This window comes from Poecile atricapillus, chromosome 8, assembly GCF_030490865.1.
Source record: "Poecile atricapillus isolate bPoeAtr1 chromosome 8, bPoeAtr1.hap1, whole genome shotgun sequence".
Classification (NCBI taxonomy): domain Eukaryota; kingdom Metazoa; phylum Chordata; class Aves; order Passeriformes; family Paridae; genus Poecile; species Poecile atricapillus.
Genome location: NC_081256.1, coordinates 5,384,209 through 5,403,359, shown reverse-complemented (window position 1 = coordinate 5,403,359; position 19,151 = coordinate 5,384,209). Strand labels below are relative to the sequence as shown.

The 19,151-nt window shown below is 39.5% G+C and overlaps 1 protein-coding gene across 2 annotated transcripts in view; it reads left to right on the top strand.

The window, feature by feature from the left end:
- The window catches only part of UGGT1 (UDP-glucose glycoprotein glucosyltransferase 1), a 41,489-nt gene that overhangs the window by 18,825 nt on the left and 3,513 nt on the right, over nucleotides 1–19,151 (top strand). Inside the window, exons 18-40 of one of the 2 annotated variants that reach the window (XM_058844487.1) lie at nucleotides 173–337; nucleotides 538–658; nucleotides 1,370–1,468; nucleotides 2,800–2,823; nucleotides 3,366–3,460; nucleotides 4,069–4,275; nucleotides 4,867–4,998; nucleotides 5,939–6,069; nucleotides 7,390–7,485; nucleotides 7,817–7,919; nucleotides 8,361–8,440; nucleotides 8,906–9,095; nucleotides 10,826–10,984; nucleotides 12,646–12,731; nucleotides 13,085–13,169; nucleotides 14,168–14,256; nucleotides 14,733–14,837; nucleotides 15,414–15,498; nucleotides 16,078–16,260; nucleotides 17,454–17,614; nucleotides 18,114–18,228; nucleotides 18,464–18,580; nucleotides 18,889–19,048. In XM_058844487.1, the coding sequence (XP_058700470.1) occupies nucleotides 173–337; nucleotides 538–658; nucleotides 1,370–1,468; nucleotides 2,800–2,823; nucleotides 3,366–3,460; nucleotides 4,069–4,275; nucleotides 4,867–4,998; nucleotides 5,939–6,069; nucleotides 7,390–7,485; nucleotides 7,817–7,919; nucleotides 8,361–8,440; nucleotides 8,906–9,095; nucleotides 10,826–10,984; nucleotides 12,646–12,731; nucleotides 13,085–13,169; nucleotides 14,168–14,256; nucleotides 14,733–14,837; nucleotides 15,414–15,498; nucleotides 16,078–16,260; nucleotides 17,454–17,614; nucleotides 18,114–18,228; nucleotides 18,464–18,580; nucleotides 18,889–19,048 (2,788 nt within the window). The remainder of the gene's footprint in view (nucleotides 1–172; nucleotides 338–537; nucleotides 659–1,369; nucleotides 1,469–2,799; nucleotides 2,824–3,365; nucleotides 3,461–4,068; nucleotides 4,276–4,866; nucleotides 4,999–5,938; nucleotides 6,070–7,389; nucleotides 7,486–7,816; nucleotides 7,920–8,360; nucleotides 8,441–8,905; nucleotides 9,096–10,825; nucleotides 10,985–12,645; nucleotides 12,732–13,084; nucleotides 13,170–14,167; nucleotides 14,257–14,732; nucleotides 14,838–15,413; nucleotides 15,499–16,077; nucleotides 16,261–17,453; nucleotides 17,615–18,113; nucleotides 18,229–18,463; nucleotides 18,581–18,888; nucleotides 19,049–19,151) is intronic. The other variant, XM_058844488.1, reaches the window with a different exon arrangement.

The following is a 19,151-nucleotide window of genomic DNA, read 5'->3' as shown; positions in this document are numbered from 1 at the left end:
TATTGTGAAGCAACTTTTTTCTCTTTGAAACTCTAGAGGTTTCAAAGATACATTCTGTGTGCCTAACAGAAGTGGTAAGGGGCTCGTGGTGTGTTTAGACTTGTGGGTATTGCATGGCTTGTTAGGAACCTTTGTGGCAAAGGGCTAAAGCTGCTTCTGTTCCTGTCTTTAGGCAGCAAAAGCTTACTATGAGCAAACGGGTGTAGGCCCTCTCCCTGTTGTCCTGTTCAATGGAATGCCTTTCCAAAAAGATCAGCTGGATCCTGACGACCTGGAAACCGTGACAATGCACAAAATCCTGGAAACCACAAGCATCTTCCAGCGAGCTGTATACCTGGTGGGTGCTGAGCTTGTCTGTGGCTTGGGAGAAACTAGATTTGGAAAAGCTGATTCACAAGTCCCTGGCTACATATTACACAAGACAGCTTAATTTTCAGAATTGCTTTTTTTTTTTTTTTCCTAAGTTAAAGTTATGTAATGCAATTTTATACATGGAGTAACAAATAATGCTTCTTTCCTCTTTCCTCTTTCCTTCAGGGTGAACTATCTAATGACCAAGATGTGATTGAGTATATCATGAACCAGCCTAATGTTGTTCCAAGAATTAACTCAAGAATCCTAAGGTCTGACAGAGAGTACCTAGATCTGACAGGAATGAGTAAGGGATGCTTTTAATTGTCTTAAACTTGAAATATCTGAGTGAAAACGACTTGCTGTTCCAGTGGAAAGCTCTAGTGGCAAAGCATTAGCAGCACCCAGAGTGATGACCCAGCCCTGGTGCAGGGCAGATGTTATGTACAACATTAAATGTCTACTGATTTTCAAACGGGGAATTTGTTTTGTTTTTATACAGACCTTAAGGGGGAATATGACTCATGAAGCTGAGAAATTATATAATGCATATAGCAGCAGTTTGTTTCTTAGTTCTGACCTTCTTTTGAGCAGGGTTGACAGTAATCTCTGGAATTTCTTCAGATTTAGCAAAATGTTTCCTTGCTAAAGGAACACCCAATACAGTGTCTGCAGTACAGTGACATTACACCTGCCTTTTTTGAGTTGCTTGAAAAACAGTGACACAGTGGATTTTTCAATGTATATTATTTACATATACTGGTGTCAACTAAGTGAGACTTGGGCAATTCTTCCAACTGACTTCTGCCTATCAAATATGCAATGTAGTTATTGATGTAACTTCTGATACAGCAAAATTCATTTCTCTGCCTATTTATTAACAGTGAAAATGAGACATAAGCAGTATCACAAGGAGAAAAATGGGATGTGTTCTTAATGTTCTGGTAATAGTAATGATGTTACTTTCATTTTACATGGAATAGTTGCTTTGGCATTTAATACTTGTTCTCTTCCTCAGATAACCATTTTGTGGATGACTTTGCTCGATTTACCACATTGGATTCTAAAGATAAGACAGCTGCTGTTGCAAACAGCATGACCTACTTAACAAAGAAAGGTAACATCTGTGGTGGATTCTGAATCCAAATCTGCTTTTATGTGTCTTTCCAAGCATATGTGCAGTTCTTCACACACACACTGAGCCTCATCAGGCCTGTGGGTAACAGCATAGTCTGTTAAAGATTTATTTTTTTTTTAATAAGACATGACATCTGCATGGAACAGGAATGTTCCCCTCTTTAAACCCAGTCCAACCTCTTACTGAATAATGAGGTCTCACCCAAACTGCTCTTGCTGTACTGCAAGTGGCCCCCAGAAATGCAGCAGTGTAAGCAAATGACTAGAAAAACATAGAAGGGGTTTTAGCTCTCTGTCCCATAATTCAAAATTGCTAAAAGTTACATGGATTCAGAAGAAAATTCTAACTCCCTTTATATAAGACATCACCTAAGGTGGTCAGTGCTGGTTTTGTTGCTCCAGTACATGCACTGCTTTTCCAATGGCACTATTGTCACAGTTGCACATACAAGTGTTAAAACTTGGCTGTACCTCTCAAGTGTAGGAAATGCATGCACAGATTTAACACAGATTCTAATTGGATCTAACCAGACATCATCAGGTGTTTCTTTTATCCATTTTGGTTATATTTCAGAAATAAGCTGCTGTCATTTGACCCAAATCCTCCTGTTCCTGTCTTCTGTCTTTACTAGACTGTCCCAAGTTTCCATGGTCCTATCTCCAGTCACTGCCATCCATGTGCACTACCTGAAATGTTCCCATTGCTCTTCCTGTCTCATGCCTGCTCTTTATTCATGTTTAGTCACTTGGCTTTGAACAAGTTTCTTGTGTAGAGCATTAATTAAATCCACACCTCGACATGCTTGTTGGAAAGTGCATTAATTTGCAATTCCATGGCTTGACATTTTTTAGTTATTGCCTCTTCTGCCACTTAAGATGTTTAATAACTGCTATCTGATTACAGTAATACTGTACCACATCTATTTTCTAAAGAAACAGAGAAGTTACATGTGTTGCTGGCTCAGCACCAGCACTGATACAGCATTGCCGTGCTGGTTTTTAAAGAGGGAGGATAACAGCACAATGGCATGGCAGTGTTTGGAAACAGTCTTCAGAATGATGTCTTCACCCTACAGTATGAAACTGGTAAAATGTCGTATAACTAATGCTGTAGCATGAAAATCAAGCATCCATCTGTTTGAGGGGAAGAAAAAGTCAAAGCTTATTGTAATAAAATTAGCACAAACTTGTTGCTGTTGGATCTGAACTGTAGTGATTCACTTATGCTGCAGCTTCTTGATACACATTGGGATTACATCAAGTTATTAATGTGTCTCTCCTTTTCTCCTTTCCTTTCTGCTCTTTGACCAGGAATGTCTTCCAAGGAGATCTATGGTAACTCATGCTTTGGCATTTCTTATATTGTTCTTGGAATTTTCTGGTTCCTTTATAACACTGGCGTTAGAACCAGCAGGCAGTGAAGGAAGCTGTTGAAATGCATGTATGCTCCAGCACTTTTGTCTTTATACAAAACTGATTTTGTAAACTAACAGCTTCAATACAAAGAAATGATATGTCTGCTGGATTCCAACCCCAGGTGGAATCTGCAAGTTATTTATATGTTTCTTTATAATTTGTAATTGTAAAGGTAGTAAACAAACAAAAATACTAAAAGAATCCAGCTTAGAAAGAGCAATGCATGCTGTCCCACATGGATTTTCTGAAATACCTAATAAAGACTAATATACCAATGCTATTGATTTTGTCTTGCCAGGCTTCATAGCTTAGGCTCATCCATTGCTGTTCTATGGAATTTTACCTTTTTTTGAAATCTTTGCATGTGTGTCATAGTTTACCTCCAAATGAGGAAAGAATGAAGTTTTCCTTCCTTTCACCCTTTTTTTTTTCTTTCTTCTTTCTTTTTGTAATAATTGCAGATGATTCCTTTGTCAGACCAGTTACTTTTTGGATTGTTGGTGATTTTGATAAACCTTCAGGGAGGCAATTGTTGTATGATGCCATTAAACATCAGGTAGGTAATGTTTTCATTGGAATGGCTTAGCAGTGCTAACAAAGCACTTGGTAGAAGCTTGTAAAACAAGTTTTGCATCTTCCTCTGGTATGACCTGGAGAGACTGGTTCTCCCTGCAGGGTCTCCAATTTCCAGCCTCATTTTTTTTGTAGGGACTTGAACATTGCTGATCTTAAGCTAGGACAGAGTACAATGCATGTTCTTTAAACCCGTGGTGTTAAACTGAAATATCTGTGCTTTTGTTTGGAGATAAACATAAGCATTGCTCTCTGCTCTGTCCCACTGGTTCTGGGAGGAAAACTGAAACATAAAAATGCAGAGTTTACAGCTAAATCACTGGTTTGCCAGACTGAGTGGTGGCCATGGTCCTGGATTTCTTAGGTAGTACAGGGTTATCTGGAATATTACTGTCACAGTGGTGACTATATGTTAGCTAAATGCATGATGTTAAATTAGTTAAATTATCATTTTAACCTTGTGGTATTATTTACCCAATTTGGAACCTGGTGTTTTGGTTAAGAAATGCAAAGCTTTTGCTGTAGTGTTTATTATATATTTATTATATCTAGAATTTTAAACTTTCCCATTACATGTTCTGTTAAACACAGAAATCCAGCAGTAATGTTCGAATTAGCATGATCAATAATCCTAGTGAAGAACCCAACAGCCAGAATACTGTTGTAGCTAAAGCCATATGGGCAGCTTTGCAGACACAAACCTCAAATAATGCCAAGAACTTCATCACCAAGATGGCAAAAGAAGAAACTGTGAAGGCACTGGAGGCAGGAGCTGACATCCTGGAATTTGCTGTTGGGGTAGGCATGTCTGTTGGTGTTTTTTGTTGGGTGCTTTGCTTGTTCCTCAAATTAATTTTTTAGTGTAGTATATTCATATGCAGAAGGAACAGAGACAAGTAACACTGTTGGATTTGCCAGTTTGTTTTTTTTTTTAATCTTTGAAGGGATTACCCAAATATAACAATCCATCTAAACATCAAGTAAGTCCTCATAGACATCAAAGCTATGTAACTTGGAAAAGGCAGAAGGAGCATGGGTGCAAGGATCTACTTAAGTGAGTCAGCTGTTTCTTGGGTGGTTAAGAGAATAATATTTTTTAAAAAGCTGGGAAAAATATACAAGGGTATTTCTCAAAGTAGATTTTAAAAAGTTAGGCAGGAAGATTGGAACTGGTCTAAGTAGCTGTGGCCCAAAAGAGCAGAAGTTAGGATAGTATTTGAACGTGACAAGCAAGGACTAGGTTTATGACCACAAAGAAAAGGGGGCCAGAGAACAGTTTTAGCAAGATATGAAGATGTTCTTGAATGGAAACAAAACCATCTTTTTTTAAAAAGTGTGTAGATGTCTAGTTTTCTTCCTATTTCAATGTCAAGTATTCTTTTCTTTTAGGGTATGGATACCAATATTTTCAAAGAAGCCTTTGAATCTCCCAAGGTGGATTTTCTTCTGTCCCATGCTGTTTATTGCAGAGATGTTCTAAAGCTGAAGAAGGGGCAGAGGGCTGTGATCAGCAATGGACGGGTGAGATGATCAACAGTGAAAGAGACTTTCCACATATGAGAAGGAAACAGGTTTGAGCAGCAGAGTCTGGGGATCAGACACAGGAGTGGCAGCCTTTTTTAGGTTTCAACAGTCTTTAGCACTGCTTCCAGTCTGATTTATTCACACCTGTGTGACCTTTTCTTTTTACTGTGTGCACTTAGTTGGCATTTGGTACAAACAGGTCCCTCAATAACAAAGCTGCTTTCATGCTGCCAGTGAATTGAGTCCAGGGGTGATGAGAAGGGGATGATAAATTTGCAAGATTATACTACTTCAGTTTAATGAGCAAAATGCTGCTGTATTTTGCCCTGACCAAGGTGCCTTGGTCTCTTCTACCATCTGTTTTTATTACAGTTTATCTGAAATGAGGTAAATGATGTTACAATAGTATTTCACTGCAAATTGTGAAACCCAGCTTTGTACAGTATTGGGTTTTCTTTTGTCATCTGCTTTTAGTCAGGAAAAAAGCCCTGCAGGTCCCAGTGGTTGCTGGATATTTGAACAGGTTAAAAATCTCAAGTGATGAATTGTTGTATCCTATTTTTCTCATTAGTAAAATAGCACAACTTGTCTAGGTAGCTTCTAGGCTTCTGGAGGCTACAGAAGGGAGATTTGCTGGAGCCTTGCCTGACTATGAGAATTAGCCTGGTATTCTGCTGCCCCTTCCAGATGTAGTATTTTATGTATAACTTCATGTGCCTGACCCAGTGAAAGTTTTAAGTGTGTATTTTATGACTCAGTATGGGACTCTTGGTTCTAGCTGGATTTACCTGTTAAATTCTGCTGCCACTGACATTGATACCAGCCTAAATGCTTGGCTTCCACTGAGACTGGGCTGGAGTATTTATTTAATACCTCTGAATTTTGTTTCAGTGTAGCCTTTACCTAATAATGTAAAATTTATTTATTTTTTTTTTAGATTATTGGCCCATTAGAGGATGGAGAGATGTTCAATCAGGATGATTTCCATCTCCTTGAAAACATCATACTAAAAACATCAGGACAGAAAATCAAATCTCAGATTCAGCAGCTGGGATTTGAAGAAGATCTGTAAGTAAACATAAGGAGCCTCCTGGTAATGTGACTTTCTGAATCTGATTTGCAATTCATTTATGTGCTGCTTGGCCTATCAACATAAAAATTATTTTATATGAATACATTTCCCTGTCAGTAGCACTGGAATCCTGTAAACTGCTTTTAACTTCTAAGAGAAACACTAGGAAAAGAGACAGAAATAACAAAAGGGAATTCATAGTTCTAGACAGTTACTGCACAAAGCAGAGGTGAACTACTCAAAAGAAAGTCATGTTGAAGTTCAGAAGAACAGGAGTCCCCTGTAGGTGTGTGTTTGTGTTGGAGCATGGAGCTGTGGAAATAGTTTCTACAATACTTTCCAGCACATTTTTCTGTGATGCTGCTTGACTGTTAAGGGCTGGTCAAGTTAAACATGAGCTCTGGTCTGCAGAAATGTGTGATTCTGATCCCAGCAGAACAGGTTTGAACTGTGTCCCAAGCACTTCTGCATCCATTGGGTGGTGGAAGAGGGCATACTTTGAAAGTAGGCTAGTTCTGGACAGAGCAATGGGTTTGGGGTTTCTTTTTATTTGAATTATGCCAAGTTTTTTGTGAAAAACTTTTGAAATAATCTGCTGCATTGGAAAATTCTGTAGAACTTAGTGGAGTTCACCAGGCTTTTGAGTTTGGTAGGAACAATTTAAACAGCTGTCACTATAAATCTCTGATACAGTTAATTCAGGAAAAGCTGACACACCTGGTTACAGTTTTGCTTCTTGGAAAAGGTGTGATGTACAAATGAATTTTCAATTGAACTTTCAAGAGATTTTACGCCTTTAAGAAAGATTGAATATATTCTTAAAATACTAGACTGAAAACTTGTGGGAATACTAAAAAGGAAGAAGTAGTCAAAAGTAATTATCTTTTATGATAGGACCCCTCTCAAAAGTTTCTCCACCTACAGGATTGCTTCCTAGTGCTCAGAGCTGCAGTGTAAAATGGGAAGAAACTGAAAGAAGGGCTTGATCTGAATGGCTTCCAAGTCTGAGTGGTTGGTGAAGATCAGGAGTGCAGTGCCTGTAACATGGCTGACCCCCTACAATGCAGCTGTTTTATATTTGTTAAGAGTTAAATCCTTTGGTATACTCAGTAATAAGGCAGCAACCAGTTTAAATTACTGGTGGATAACCCCTTAAATATGTTTATTTCTTCAGAGCCTGTGTAGAGAGGTACTAGAAGTGTTTGGGTATCAGGATTCTGTTTGCCTTCTCACATTGCTGCTGCCTGGCAGAAATGTGATCAGTACAGGCATTTTGTGGATATCTGCAAGCCTTTTTTTTTTTTCCTTCTTTTCAGGGCAAGTGACTTGGTAATGAAAGTGGATGCTCTTCTTTCTGCTCAGCCAAAAGGAGAGGCAAGGATTGAGTATCATTTTTTTGAAGAACGATACAGGTATCGAATTGCTGAACAATGCTTTTCTGTGTGTGCCTTTAACTTTCCCATTGCTCTATGTTGCATTTAATTAAAAAAAAAAAAAAAATCATCTAAGCAGCAGTAGGAAAGTCCCCAACAGTTTTCAGGAGATCCCAGAAATTAATTTTATCTCCCTACTTATCTGTATAAACATACATGTGTGTGCCTGTTTTTTTCTCTGTTTAGTTTCTGAAGGTGCACAGCATTTAGGGAGTAATTTCAGTTCAGAATGAGATAGCAGTGGGTTGTAATGTGTTTCAAGTGTTTATTCACATGTTTGATACTTTAAAAATGTTTTTCTTCTGTTTAGTGCAGTTAAACTGAGACCAAAAGAGGGGGAGACGTATTTTGATGTCGTGGCTATTGTTGATCCTGTGACCAGAGATGCTCAAAGACTCGCTCCGTTACTTTTGGTATGTAGGCAGGGTTGTGAGCAACTTCAAATTCCATCATTTTGGAATGTTTGCTTCCTCTTTGACTGTGTGGTGACCAGTGGCTTTTTAATAGTGTGTCTGAGTTTCACAATGCATTTGTCAGTGGAAATGCTGATTAGGCTGCACTACACACTAACGAGATCATGCTCAGAGAGCTTTTAGTTTCACTATTCTAACAGTTTAGTTTGCAGTGACTCTGTTCTTGAAAGTCTCAGTGTGCCAAAAAGAATGCCTGAAATATGAGGAGCAGGTAACTGTGCTTAAAACCACCAGTTAAAAATGGGGGGGATGGTAAAGCAAATCACAAAGAGGGAGGATTGGGAATGGGCAGGTAACATCCACCCTGAGGTCCTGTCTACAAAACAGCAGTCAGCTCTCCTCATTAGCATTCTAAGGAATGTCTCTTTCTCATTACTTTAGGTTTTGAACCAATTGATAAATATGAACCTGAGAGTGTTTATGAACTGCCAGTCTAAGCTTTCTGACATGCCACTGAAAAGGTAAGCAGTTCCATGGCACGGGGTGGGCAGAGAGAGAGAGAAACCTGTTGGACTGTGCAAGCACAGAAGCATGGTCAGCTGTCCCATAGGAAGTCTCAATAACTGTTTTGAGCTCATTTGAATAATAGCATCAATTTCCACAGAGAATCTGGGAATTTGTGGATGGCATGAAGTAATTCTGTTTTACAAGTTGGGTGCTTTTAATTTTTTTTTTTTTTTTTTGTATTTATATAAAATTAAATAACTTATTGGTCTTAATGGTTGAGTATTGGACAGTCTATTTTGGTCCTTCATGATAGAAATTCTGACCTGTCCTAAGGTTAACACAACCTGTGTTGCTTTGGACAAAGTCTTGGAGACATTAGAGTTCAGGGAAAGCTGATGCCACCTGCAAATTCAACAGGAGTGAAATATTAGCAAATTTTGGCAGACAGATGTTCTAACATTTTCTTTCTGATATTTCAGCTTTTACCGCTATGTTTTGGAGCCAGAGATTTCTTTTACAGCAGAGAATAACTTTGCTCCAGGACCAATTGCCAAGTTTTTAGATATGCCCCAGTCTCCACTGTTCACTCTGAATTTAAATACTCCTGAGAGTTGGATGGTGGAGTCTGTTAGAACCCCGTATGACCTTGACAATATCTTCTTAGAGGAGGTAAGAGAAATCATCATGTTCCTGCTGCATTTAAATGTTGGTGTTTTTCCAGGGCTTGTTATTTTTTATGGGAAAGAAATGCAGAATTTTAAAATGCCAATAACCATAGAGCTGTGGATGTAACTGCATTTGCAGACCTCTGAATGTTTTCTAGGAGGGGAAGCATAAGCTCTCTGACAGCAAGACTGCTATTCTCAGTTACTCATGGATGCCTGACCCAGATGTTCAGACTACCATAGGCTTGAAGCAGGTCCTTTCCCTTGCTCCTAGAAGCCACCAAGCTGTTTTTAGCTACCTGTTTATTTTCACAATTCTTGTTAACTGGCAAACACTCCTGTGGTCCACAGAAGGAGATGCAGTATCAGTGCAGCAGTAAAACCATGCAGCAGAAATCCACTCAGCTGCTGTAGGTTCAGGAGCTTGCTGCTGCTTGAGCAGACCTTGAGTCAGACTGTTGGACTGTGGATCTGGGCAGTGCTCCCCACATACAGAGGGAGAAACAGGGAAAAACCCTTTTTTATTTACCTTATTGGAAAGGTATTACACGTGTGTGTGTGTGTGTGTGTAAGGAGACTGTCAAAGCCTTCACAAACAGGCCTCTGGAAAAGTGACAGTCTTTACAGCCTTGTGGACATTACAAATGTGGGTCCCCTTCTCACTGATCTCTTTGTTATTAGCCCTTCTGCATCTCTCTGATATTGTTTGGGAATATGATATGGTAATGTGGTATATTTTGCTAATCCTGTACTAGTTATTGAGAAATCTAGCAAATTTGGTCTGTGTTTTATGGTTTTGGTTTAGGAGTTTCTTGCTTTTCATCTCTTACCCTAACTGTAAAGCCATAAATGAAGCATTGATATTACATTTCAAGTAGTATCTTGAATCAACCTCTCATTTCCATGCCTGCCCCTTAGATTAATTGAAAACCTGAGAGAGAGGGGGATTAAATGCTTCAGGCATTCAAAGTGCATTCCTGAGCTTCCAAATAAACAGCAGCTTTACTTTTGCAGGTGCACCATTTCCAGTTCCCAATGTGCAGTCGGTTGGTGCTGTAGCAATTAAACTGTCATTTTGGATGTGCAATGAGAGGAGATGCTTTGTGGGATTAGACTAAGATTCTGCTTATGTACTGTCCTCAGGCTACATCTGAATTTGGCCTGGTAGGGACCCAAGTCTTTTGGGGTTGTGTGGGACTTTTTTTTTTTTTTTTTTTTGGTTATTTTTTTCTCTTCTCTTTCCTTGGGACCTTTGTTCAGTGTAGAAAAAAAGGAATGGCTGTTTCCTGACAGTACCCTAGCACACTGTAAGAGTAACACAGAGCAAAACAAAACGTTTATTTCAGATGGCTAATACTAGGTGAGACCAGCTTTAAACAGATTTACAGTCAAAATTCTGGATCCCATCATATATTTTTTATGAGATACCAATTCCATTCTCCAGTAAATGTTAAAAAAAAATAAATTGTGGAATAGAGCAACAATCCTCCCCTTTTCTTATCCTAGCATACGTTGAGATTCAAATTCTTTTGGTCCAGGCTGCTCTTAACAATATTTGTGTGAAGTTTGTCACTTGAAGGAGCTGAGCTCTTTGAGGTTTTTCTAGGTATTTGTCTAACAATAAAATTACTCTGGTAAAATCGTTTTTTAATTACTATGGCTATTCTAGAGAGTAACTGAATGACTAAAAGCTGGCCCTTTAGAGCTGCAGTCAGCAGTTTCTGCTCCTTTCAGGTGGACAGTGTTGTAGCTGCAGAGTATGAACTGGAGTACCTGCTGCTGGAGGGACACTGCTATGACATTACAACTGGGCAGCCCCCTCGGGGTCTCCAGTTTACACTGGGCACTTCAACCAGCCCTGTCATCGTTGATACCATCGTTATGGCCAACTTGGTAAGTGTCCTACTGGAACCTGGCAGCAGCCAGCTGCTGTTCATCCAGTCAGCACAGCCACTGCCATCAGCCACACAGGGTTTTCTGGCATGGGGCTGTGGGTTTGTGGTGGAACTGGCACTCCACAGCTGCTTGCATCAGAGCCACATCATTCCTCACACTGATGTCTGGTGCCTTGCACTCTCTCTCACCTCTTTGAAGATGCTCTCCTTTCCCTTCAGCTGGCTGAGATATTCTGGAATATCTTTAAATGCTGCCAATATTCTTAAGCAGCCTTTTTCCAGGGAAGCTCAGACAGTTGTTTTCCTGAGACAGGGTCCTCCTCAGGCCATCCACCCTGGTGCTGTGAGTCTCAGTCTCGTTTTTGGGACCCATTTCTTCAGGAGATCTATGGCATAAATGGAGAGAGTCAGCAAGAATAGTTGACATTGTAGAAAATAAAGGAATTGTGAAAGAATGGCATTTGCTTATTTTAGTTGAGGAAAGGTGCTGGAAATCCAAGTGTACGATTGCTCCCTGCAGCTGCTTTTGTGATGTCACTGCATAAGGGATGTGTCTGTCCTCAGTGTCCACACTGGGCCAGGAGAAAGGCAAGGGACTGAAATCATGGCAGAGGAAGTTAGCTACTGGAATGTTTTCTTGATATGTAGTGTTAGTGAAAAAACTGAAGTAAACAGCCTCTTGTGTTGTTTTTTTGTGGTTCCTTTTTTTTTTTTAATCTTTAAATTTTGCTAAGGTATTACATGTACTTAAATGAATTAAAAACAAGGAAAAATATTCACCAGTGCTAAATATTTATTTTAGAACTCTTACTCATTTTCAATTTGTGCCTTTTCTTAGCCAGAGTATATCCTAGAGTGATGTAGTATTTCTTACTGTAGAAAGAAAGATGTCCCTTATTTTATTTGTCATCACATGGTGTGTTTATATTGGGCAGTAAAACTCAGAAGTGTCCCTTTTCTAATTAGCTATACCAAAATTTTTAAAAATATTTTAAAATTTTCTTTTTAAAGCAGCCTGTCTCACATAGGAACTGCAAGCATTTGAAGCCACAGTATGAAACTGAATGGGACACTGAAAGCATCTCTACAGTTGCATATATCTTCTATAGGTGTAATCTAAATCACAGAGGAAAATATTCAGATCTGGAATCTGAAGCTTAAAAAGACTTGAACACAATATTTGAATTTCACATTGTAATTTTTAAAGTTCTGTAGAAGAGATGCCTTGTAATATGTGAATTATGTTACTGCTTCTCCTGTAGATGAATTACCACTCTGTAGAGATTCAGAATTCCTTCAGATTTTGTTGTATACTTACAAATTAATGTTTTGAAATTCCCTCACTCCTTCATGAAGGCAACCTTTTGTAGGAAAAGACTTTGGGGGTTCCCACCAGGACAATGAAGACTTTGATCTAACAAATAATGCCAGACTTTTTCAAGCTTCTGTCTCTTTGGGAAAACCCAACAATTTTGAATGGGATAATTTCTGGGGCTTTTCTCCTGTTCTCTAGGTTTAAAGCCATAAGGTTATGTTAATCAATGGTCTTGCAAATAACATTTTAGATATAAAACAGTGAGTCAAAACACATAACTTTAAGCCTAATTTTTCTGCATTTGCATTTTCTGGAAACTGCTAAATATTCTTTTCACTTTACAGGGCTACTTCCAGTTAAAAGCCAATCCTGGTGCATGGACTCTAAGACTGAGAAAAGGCAGATCTGAAGATATTTACAGGATCTACAGGTAGGTCAGGATAAGAAATAATTCAGTCTTTTTCTTGTAAAACTTCTGAAGTAGGTAGGCATTGTAATATGTGATTGTAATGGTCCCCTTGCCAAAGTGTAGTGACCTGAACAGCAAATTAAACAGCAAATTACATTTCATACTGAACATAAGTTATACAAGGTGAAATTAATTAATTTTAAACCCCATTAAGTGTGTTCAAATAGATGTATTTGTTTCTTTGTCACATTTCTGTGTTTCTTTGTCTCAAACCTGTTTTGCAGTGCTGAGGCTTAATATGTGTGTAAAAATGAACAGAAGAAATAAAGAACATATTTCTGCTTTGTAATAAAAGTATCTTGCTCTCTTTTCAGCCACGATGGCACAGACTCTCCACCTGAAGCTAGTGAAGTTATTGTTGTTCTCAATAATTTCAAGAGTAAAATTATTAAAGTGAAGGTGAGTTTAAAAACCAGAGGTGCTCTTAAAGAATTCTGTTTGACCAACAGTGGGGGAGAAACTTGGATTATGGCCCGAAGCTCCCTTCCCACAAGCATACACTTGAGGCAGCCTGCACAAGGCTCACCTCACAGTGTCAGGAGTAGAGAGCATCATCTGGAGACTTGGGTTTTTAATACAGGAGAGAATGACATGTAAGTCCTGTTCCTTGTGTATGTCCCTGAGATACAATTCCCTGACTGCTTATTACTTCAAGAAAAAGCAGTTTAGTGTGTCCTATATATGTCTAGTAATAACATTCAGTATGTCCATTGAGCCAGCATTTTATCTGTCACAGATAAATTGCATTCATTAGGAAATACATTTTCTGTCACTCTGACACAGGCTAGGTGAGAATTTGAAAAAAAAAAGAAAAAAAAAAAGGTAAATTACTAATCTGCTGTCCCTTAGAGTTGCCTGTCAGGTAATGGCATAGCTGAGAAGTTCAAGGAGAGCAACTGATAAGAGATAACTGCTGAGTGTGAACTGCTAAGTTCACACCTGACAGCATTTACTTGTGCTGGACTAATTTTGGGATGTTCTCCCCGTTCACTGTCTTCTCTGTGTGTCTGCTTTGGAGTCTCATTGGCCAGTTATACCACTTAGAGACTGGTGGAATTGGTGTGTTGATGTTTTGGGTTTTTTGAGGGGTGGGCTGGTTTCTTTGAAGGTTTTTCTTTGCCAGTCTCCATCATCAAGGTTGCTCACTAAACATCTCTTAGAAAACCATTTGAACCATCTAGACTAACATGCCTGTGGTGTCTAAAAGCTCCTTTGGAATCTGTTGGGGAAAAGTCACCTCATTACTGAGCTGTTTTCCCAGACAGCTTAGGTTACCTGTGAGCTTATGGGGTGCAATTCAAATTGGTAAAAACAGAACCAGTGTCAGGATAACATTCCTGACAATATTTGCTCAATATGTGGTTCCAACTCACTAAAGATGTGTTATGCTTTCACAGGTTCAGAAAAAGTTTGATATGATGAATGAAGATCTACTAAGTGATGGCACCAATGAGAATGAATCTGGATTTTGGGAATCTCTCAAATGGTAAAACTAACTCAATGATAACCTGCAAGTCTCTTGAAACTGAAAAACTACTTGGCAATACCATGGTGTCTGTGAATTTTCACAGCTGTCTGTTAAGACTGCTTTAATTCAAGGCTGCCATTCATTGGACTTCTCTGTTTCTGGAGATCTGGGCTCCTGCTTTGCACCTACTTTTACCTTCCCTTAAGCCCCCTCTACTTGGAAGCCTGAAAACATTGTTCTTCCCAGGAGCTGCACCACAGCCAGTGCTCTCTCAATAAAAAGGTGTTCATGTCTCTGAGCTCCTGAACCTTCCCCATCTGTGTGCACAGTGCTCTGCCTTGGGGAAGATGCCCTGGGCAGCAGGGAATGACACCAAAAGCCCACAGACCAACTGTATTAAAGCAAAAATGCAGCCATTTTCTGTATTTGCAGCCTTTCCTATAGAGTTGGTCCTTCCTATCTTGTCCTTCACAGAACTGTATTTTTCCTTTCAGGGGATTCACAGGAGGACAAAAGAATGAAGATGTGAAACAGGATAAAGATGATGTACTAAATATATTCTCTGTGGCTTCAGGACACCTGTATGAGAGATTCCTACGGTTAGTTGAGAATTTATAATCCCAATGTGCCAAATGGTAGTGTCCTTGCACAAGGAAAAAGGTTACAATTTGCAAGAGTGTAAAAACCCTACTTTCTCAATGCTTCAGAAGTCCATTAGTGTCTGCATATGCTGTGTCATAGGAACTTCTTTCTGCATAGCATTCATGAGTTAAAAATAAACTTAGTTTAATAGATGGTGTGTTGCTGTCCTAAATTTTCTCACTAGAGTATAACCAATGTATTGTTAAGGAGTTACAGAATAGGTCACAGTTGCTTTGGAAAGAATCTGAATTTCTGTTATTCTCAAAGGACTGTGAAAGCCAACAGGTTGTATATTCTCTGCCTAGTTAAAATACAGAGATGCTGGGGGTTTAGTAATTTTGTAGATAAAATTAAGCAATTTACAATAGACTGAAGCTACCCACATTTTCTTTATGCATGCAGTTACCTGACACCTAACTGTAAATAGTTTCATCAGGTAGCCCAACAGTTTGTAATTTATTACACAGTTCACCTTTCATAGGTGCCACTTGTTCCTGTAACTGCTTTATTTATTTTTTTTTTTCTTTTGATAGCATAATGATGCTGTCTGTGTTGAAACACACCAAGACTCCTTTAAAGTTTTGGTTTCTGAAGAACTACTTATCACCTACATTCAAGGTTTGTTACTAATTAGAAATTCATTTGGTGGTGGGGAAAGATGCCACAAGCTGCTTCCTCCTCCCTTCCCAATGCTGCAGCAGCATCACTTGGCTAAACCTGTACTCACCCAAAGCTGGAGAAAGCCTCCCAGATCAGAAGGTCAGCTGATGTGACAGTGGGCCAAGTTTTTCTAGTAAAAAAATTCTTCCAATGCTTTTCTCTCATTTTACATGCTCCCACTTACACTGCTTTGTATGCCCCTAAATAATTGTCCCATCTGTGAGTTTTTATGATTTGAGTAATGAATTCTTTTAAACTCATCTGTAGATCACTGTGAAAGGCTCAGGGAATTGTGTGGACAAAAATGCTGAAGTATTTATTTGTCTTAGGATAGCTGGCTCTACAATCTGTATTGCTTGTTCAGCTTGGGGCTCAGTGTTTTATGTGAATTAACAATGAAACTAATTTTCTTTGTGGTATTTCATTTCCTGATGTTCTGTGCCTTAGACTGAAGTCTGTCTCTTGTAATGTGCTTTTCTTTTTCCTGCAGAGGAACAAAGAACTGAGATAAGCTGCTTTTTTCCCCTCCCTCTGCAGGAGTTCATCCCATACATGGCCAAGAAGTACAATTTCCAGTATGAACTTGTCCAGTATAAATGGCCACGCTGGCTGCACCAACAAACAGAGAAGCAGCGCATCATCTGGGGTTATAAAATCCTCTTTCTAGATGTGCTCTTCCCATTAGCTGTTGATAAAATCCTGTTTGTGGATGCTGATCAGGTAACACAGAGGCTGGAGTTATTTGATCTTTTGGTTTTTCTTTCTTTTTTTTTTTTTTTTTTTAAATAATAAGTTCTTGAATATGAATTCCACGTGGTTGGAAGGGTTGAAAATTTGAGCCTTTCATAGGCATGACTGGAGGTTGATTCTGTAATTATTGCATGCTTCACTGGGGGCTGGGTTTTGTGCCTGTTTCCACAGGACTGGTTTTATTGGCCTGTCTTTTACTGTTATCTGGTTCCTCATTCACTCACTGTGATTCCAGCTAGTTTGCCAAATAGATTCATTTCACCCTTCCATTTTTCCAGTTCAGTCTGTTCTCCCAGCCTTCAGATCACTAACCACAGACGGTATTTTCCTAACCACCCTGCCCTCCCAGGCCCCTGCTTTTAACTTGGCCACATCTGAGTGGCTTTGAGAGGAGGAGAAGGCAAATCCCTTGTGCCCAAGGCCATGTCCTGCTGCAAGGCAAACAGGACTGGAAAGCTTTGTGTGCCCAATCCTCAGCGGGTGGAAATTGCAGGAAATTCACACAGTGAGAGCTGCCAAAACTACTCTCAAAAATACATATGAAATGAGAAGTACAGATTATCAATAAGTGAGTGTAAACTGCCTTGGGGGTTTTGGCACGTGTACAGTGCGATGCCTTGCCAGGTCAAACTTAAGATGAAGGATCAGTTAGGAGAGATTTCCAGCTACCCAGCTGGCATTTTAGACAGTTTGTTTCTCTGCTTGTGAGAGATATTAAGGCATTCTTTTCCCATTAGGGTGGTATTTTTAAAGTAGTGCTAGTGCCACATCTGTGTCAAAAAGACATTAAAAAGCTTTCATCCCTGAAGGGTGTGCAAACACTGAAGAGGAAGGGGTACCAAGAATCACAGTAGAGTTCATGTACAGTGAATATTCTTGCTGCTTGTTAAGGAATAGTTTTGCACTTCAGCTGTCAAACCAACCCCCATCAGCTTATTTGAAGCTCTATTTTATTTGCTCCAGCTCAGAGGGCAGGAGAGGCAACACCTTTTGTGCTGTATTTTTGTACTACATACACATAATGCAAAAGACTGCCACTTGTTATTATTAAAGGTAATTCTTCCTTTATCTGTTTGCTCAGTTTAAATTAAATCCTGTACAGCATTTGCAAATAGCCCATGGCAGGCTTCTAGAAATCAAAATAAAATGTCCTTTCCCTTCAGATTGTGCGCACAGATCTAAAAGAATTGAGGGATTTTAATCTAGATGGTGCTCCTTATGGATATACTCCCTTCTGTGACAGCCGAAGGGAAATGGATGGCTACAGGTTCTGGAAATCAGGATACTGGGCAAGTCATTTAGCTGGAAGAAAATACCACATCAGGTACTGAAGAATTCTCTTCTTTTCTTTTTTTTTTTTTTTTTTTTTTTTTTTTTTCAAAATAGAGGGGGTAAAGTTTTTGTTGCTACTTAGACTTAGCAGAAAACTAGCTGAGGTACTTTTTGCTTCCTGTTGCCTCTTTAAGGTTCCATGGCCTATGGTTCCTTGGAAGCACTAGGGACTGAAGTTACTTTCAGTTATTCAGTTATTTTCAGTATGCTACAACTTTTACAGATGAAGAATGAAGTGTAAACTGACATCTTCCTTTGTTAATAACAAATGTTGGAACAGGGACTGCAAGACAGCAAAGCTACGGTAGATTTGTTGAAAATCCTTTCTAGTATGTGCCATGACTTTGTTAGAGCTGCTTTCCTTCCTTGTAATTGATCATCTGATGTGCTGCCACCCTGAGATTGTTTTAGGGTGTTGTGTCTTAGGGGTCTAGTGGGGCTGCAGTGTTACCCCCAACAAAATGTAATTGCTAATTTTATCACCCATGTAGTGCTCTGTATGTCGTGGATCTGAAGAAGTTCAGAAAGATAGCAGCTGGAGATCGACTCAGAGGCCAGTATCAGGGTCTGAGTCAGGATCCAAACAGTCTGTCCAACCTTGATCAGGTGTGTTTTATTGTGTTTGTTTTGTTTTATTGGGCTATGGTGTCAGGTTGGGACTGGGATTTTTCCAAAGGACTTTGTTTGGAATGGGATGAAGTGTTGATTTATATTTGCATTGGGAAAAAAAGAAAACTCCTACAAAAGTGAACCTTCACAATTCTGTTGATTTGGGAGGAGGGTTGCTCCTCCCATTCTGCACCCTGTGGAAACAGCTACTAACTCTCACTCTGCACAACAGGATTTGCCAAACAACATGATCCACCAAGTACCAATTAAGTCCCTCCCCCAGGAATGGCTGTGGTGTGAAACATGGTGTGACGATTCCTCGAAGAAGAGAGCAAAAACCATTGATCTGGTAGGTGCAGGATGATTCCCTCACTCTTACATCACATTAAAATACAGCAACCAGTTTTAGAGGCACTTCCCTCCCTCAGCCTGTATTGCTACTTGCATGTTTTCAGCGCTTGAGTTTTTTCCATTAGCTTCTGTATTTCTCTTACCTGGAGCAGTGGCATTATTATGAATTTGGAAAGAGGCTTGGCACTGTTCTCTAGCTGAAATAAAGGCACATGTTGTTCAGCACCAGCAGATTGATCCCTGCAGGGGGAATCATACCTCTGTTGAGTACAGAAACCTTTTGTAGCCTCTCTGTTCCGTTTGCAGTGTAACAATCCAATGACCAAAGAGCCCAAGCTGCAGGCAGCCATGAGGATAGTTCCAGAATGGCAGGACTATGATCAAGAAATCAAACTGCTCCAGAGTCATTTCCAGAAGGAAAAAGAAATGGGAACACCAGCTAAGATGCCAGGACAACACACACATGGTAATCTTTGTATTTCTGTGACTTTCTCTGTGCTTGTTGGTCTTGTGCTCTGTCCTCCCTCACTGTGAGCTTGTGCCATGCACGGGGCTGAATGAGGGAATGA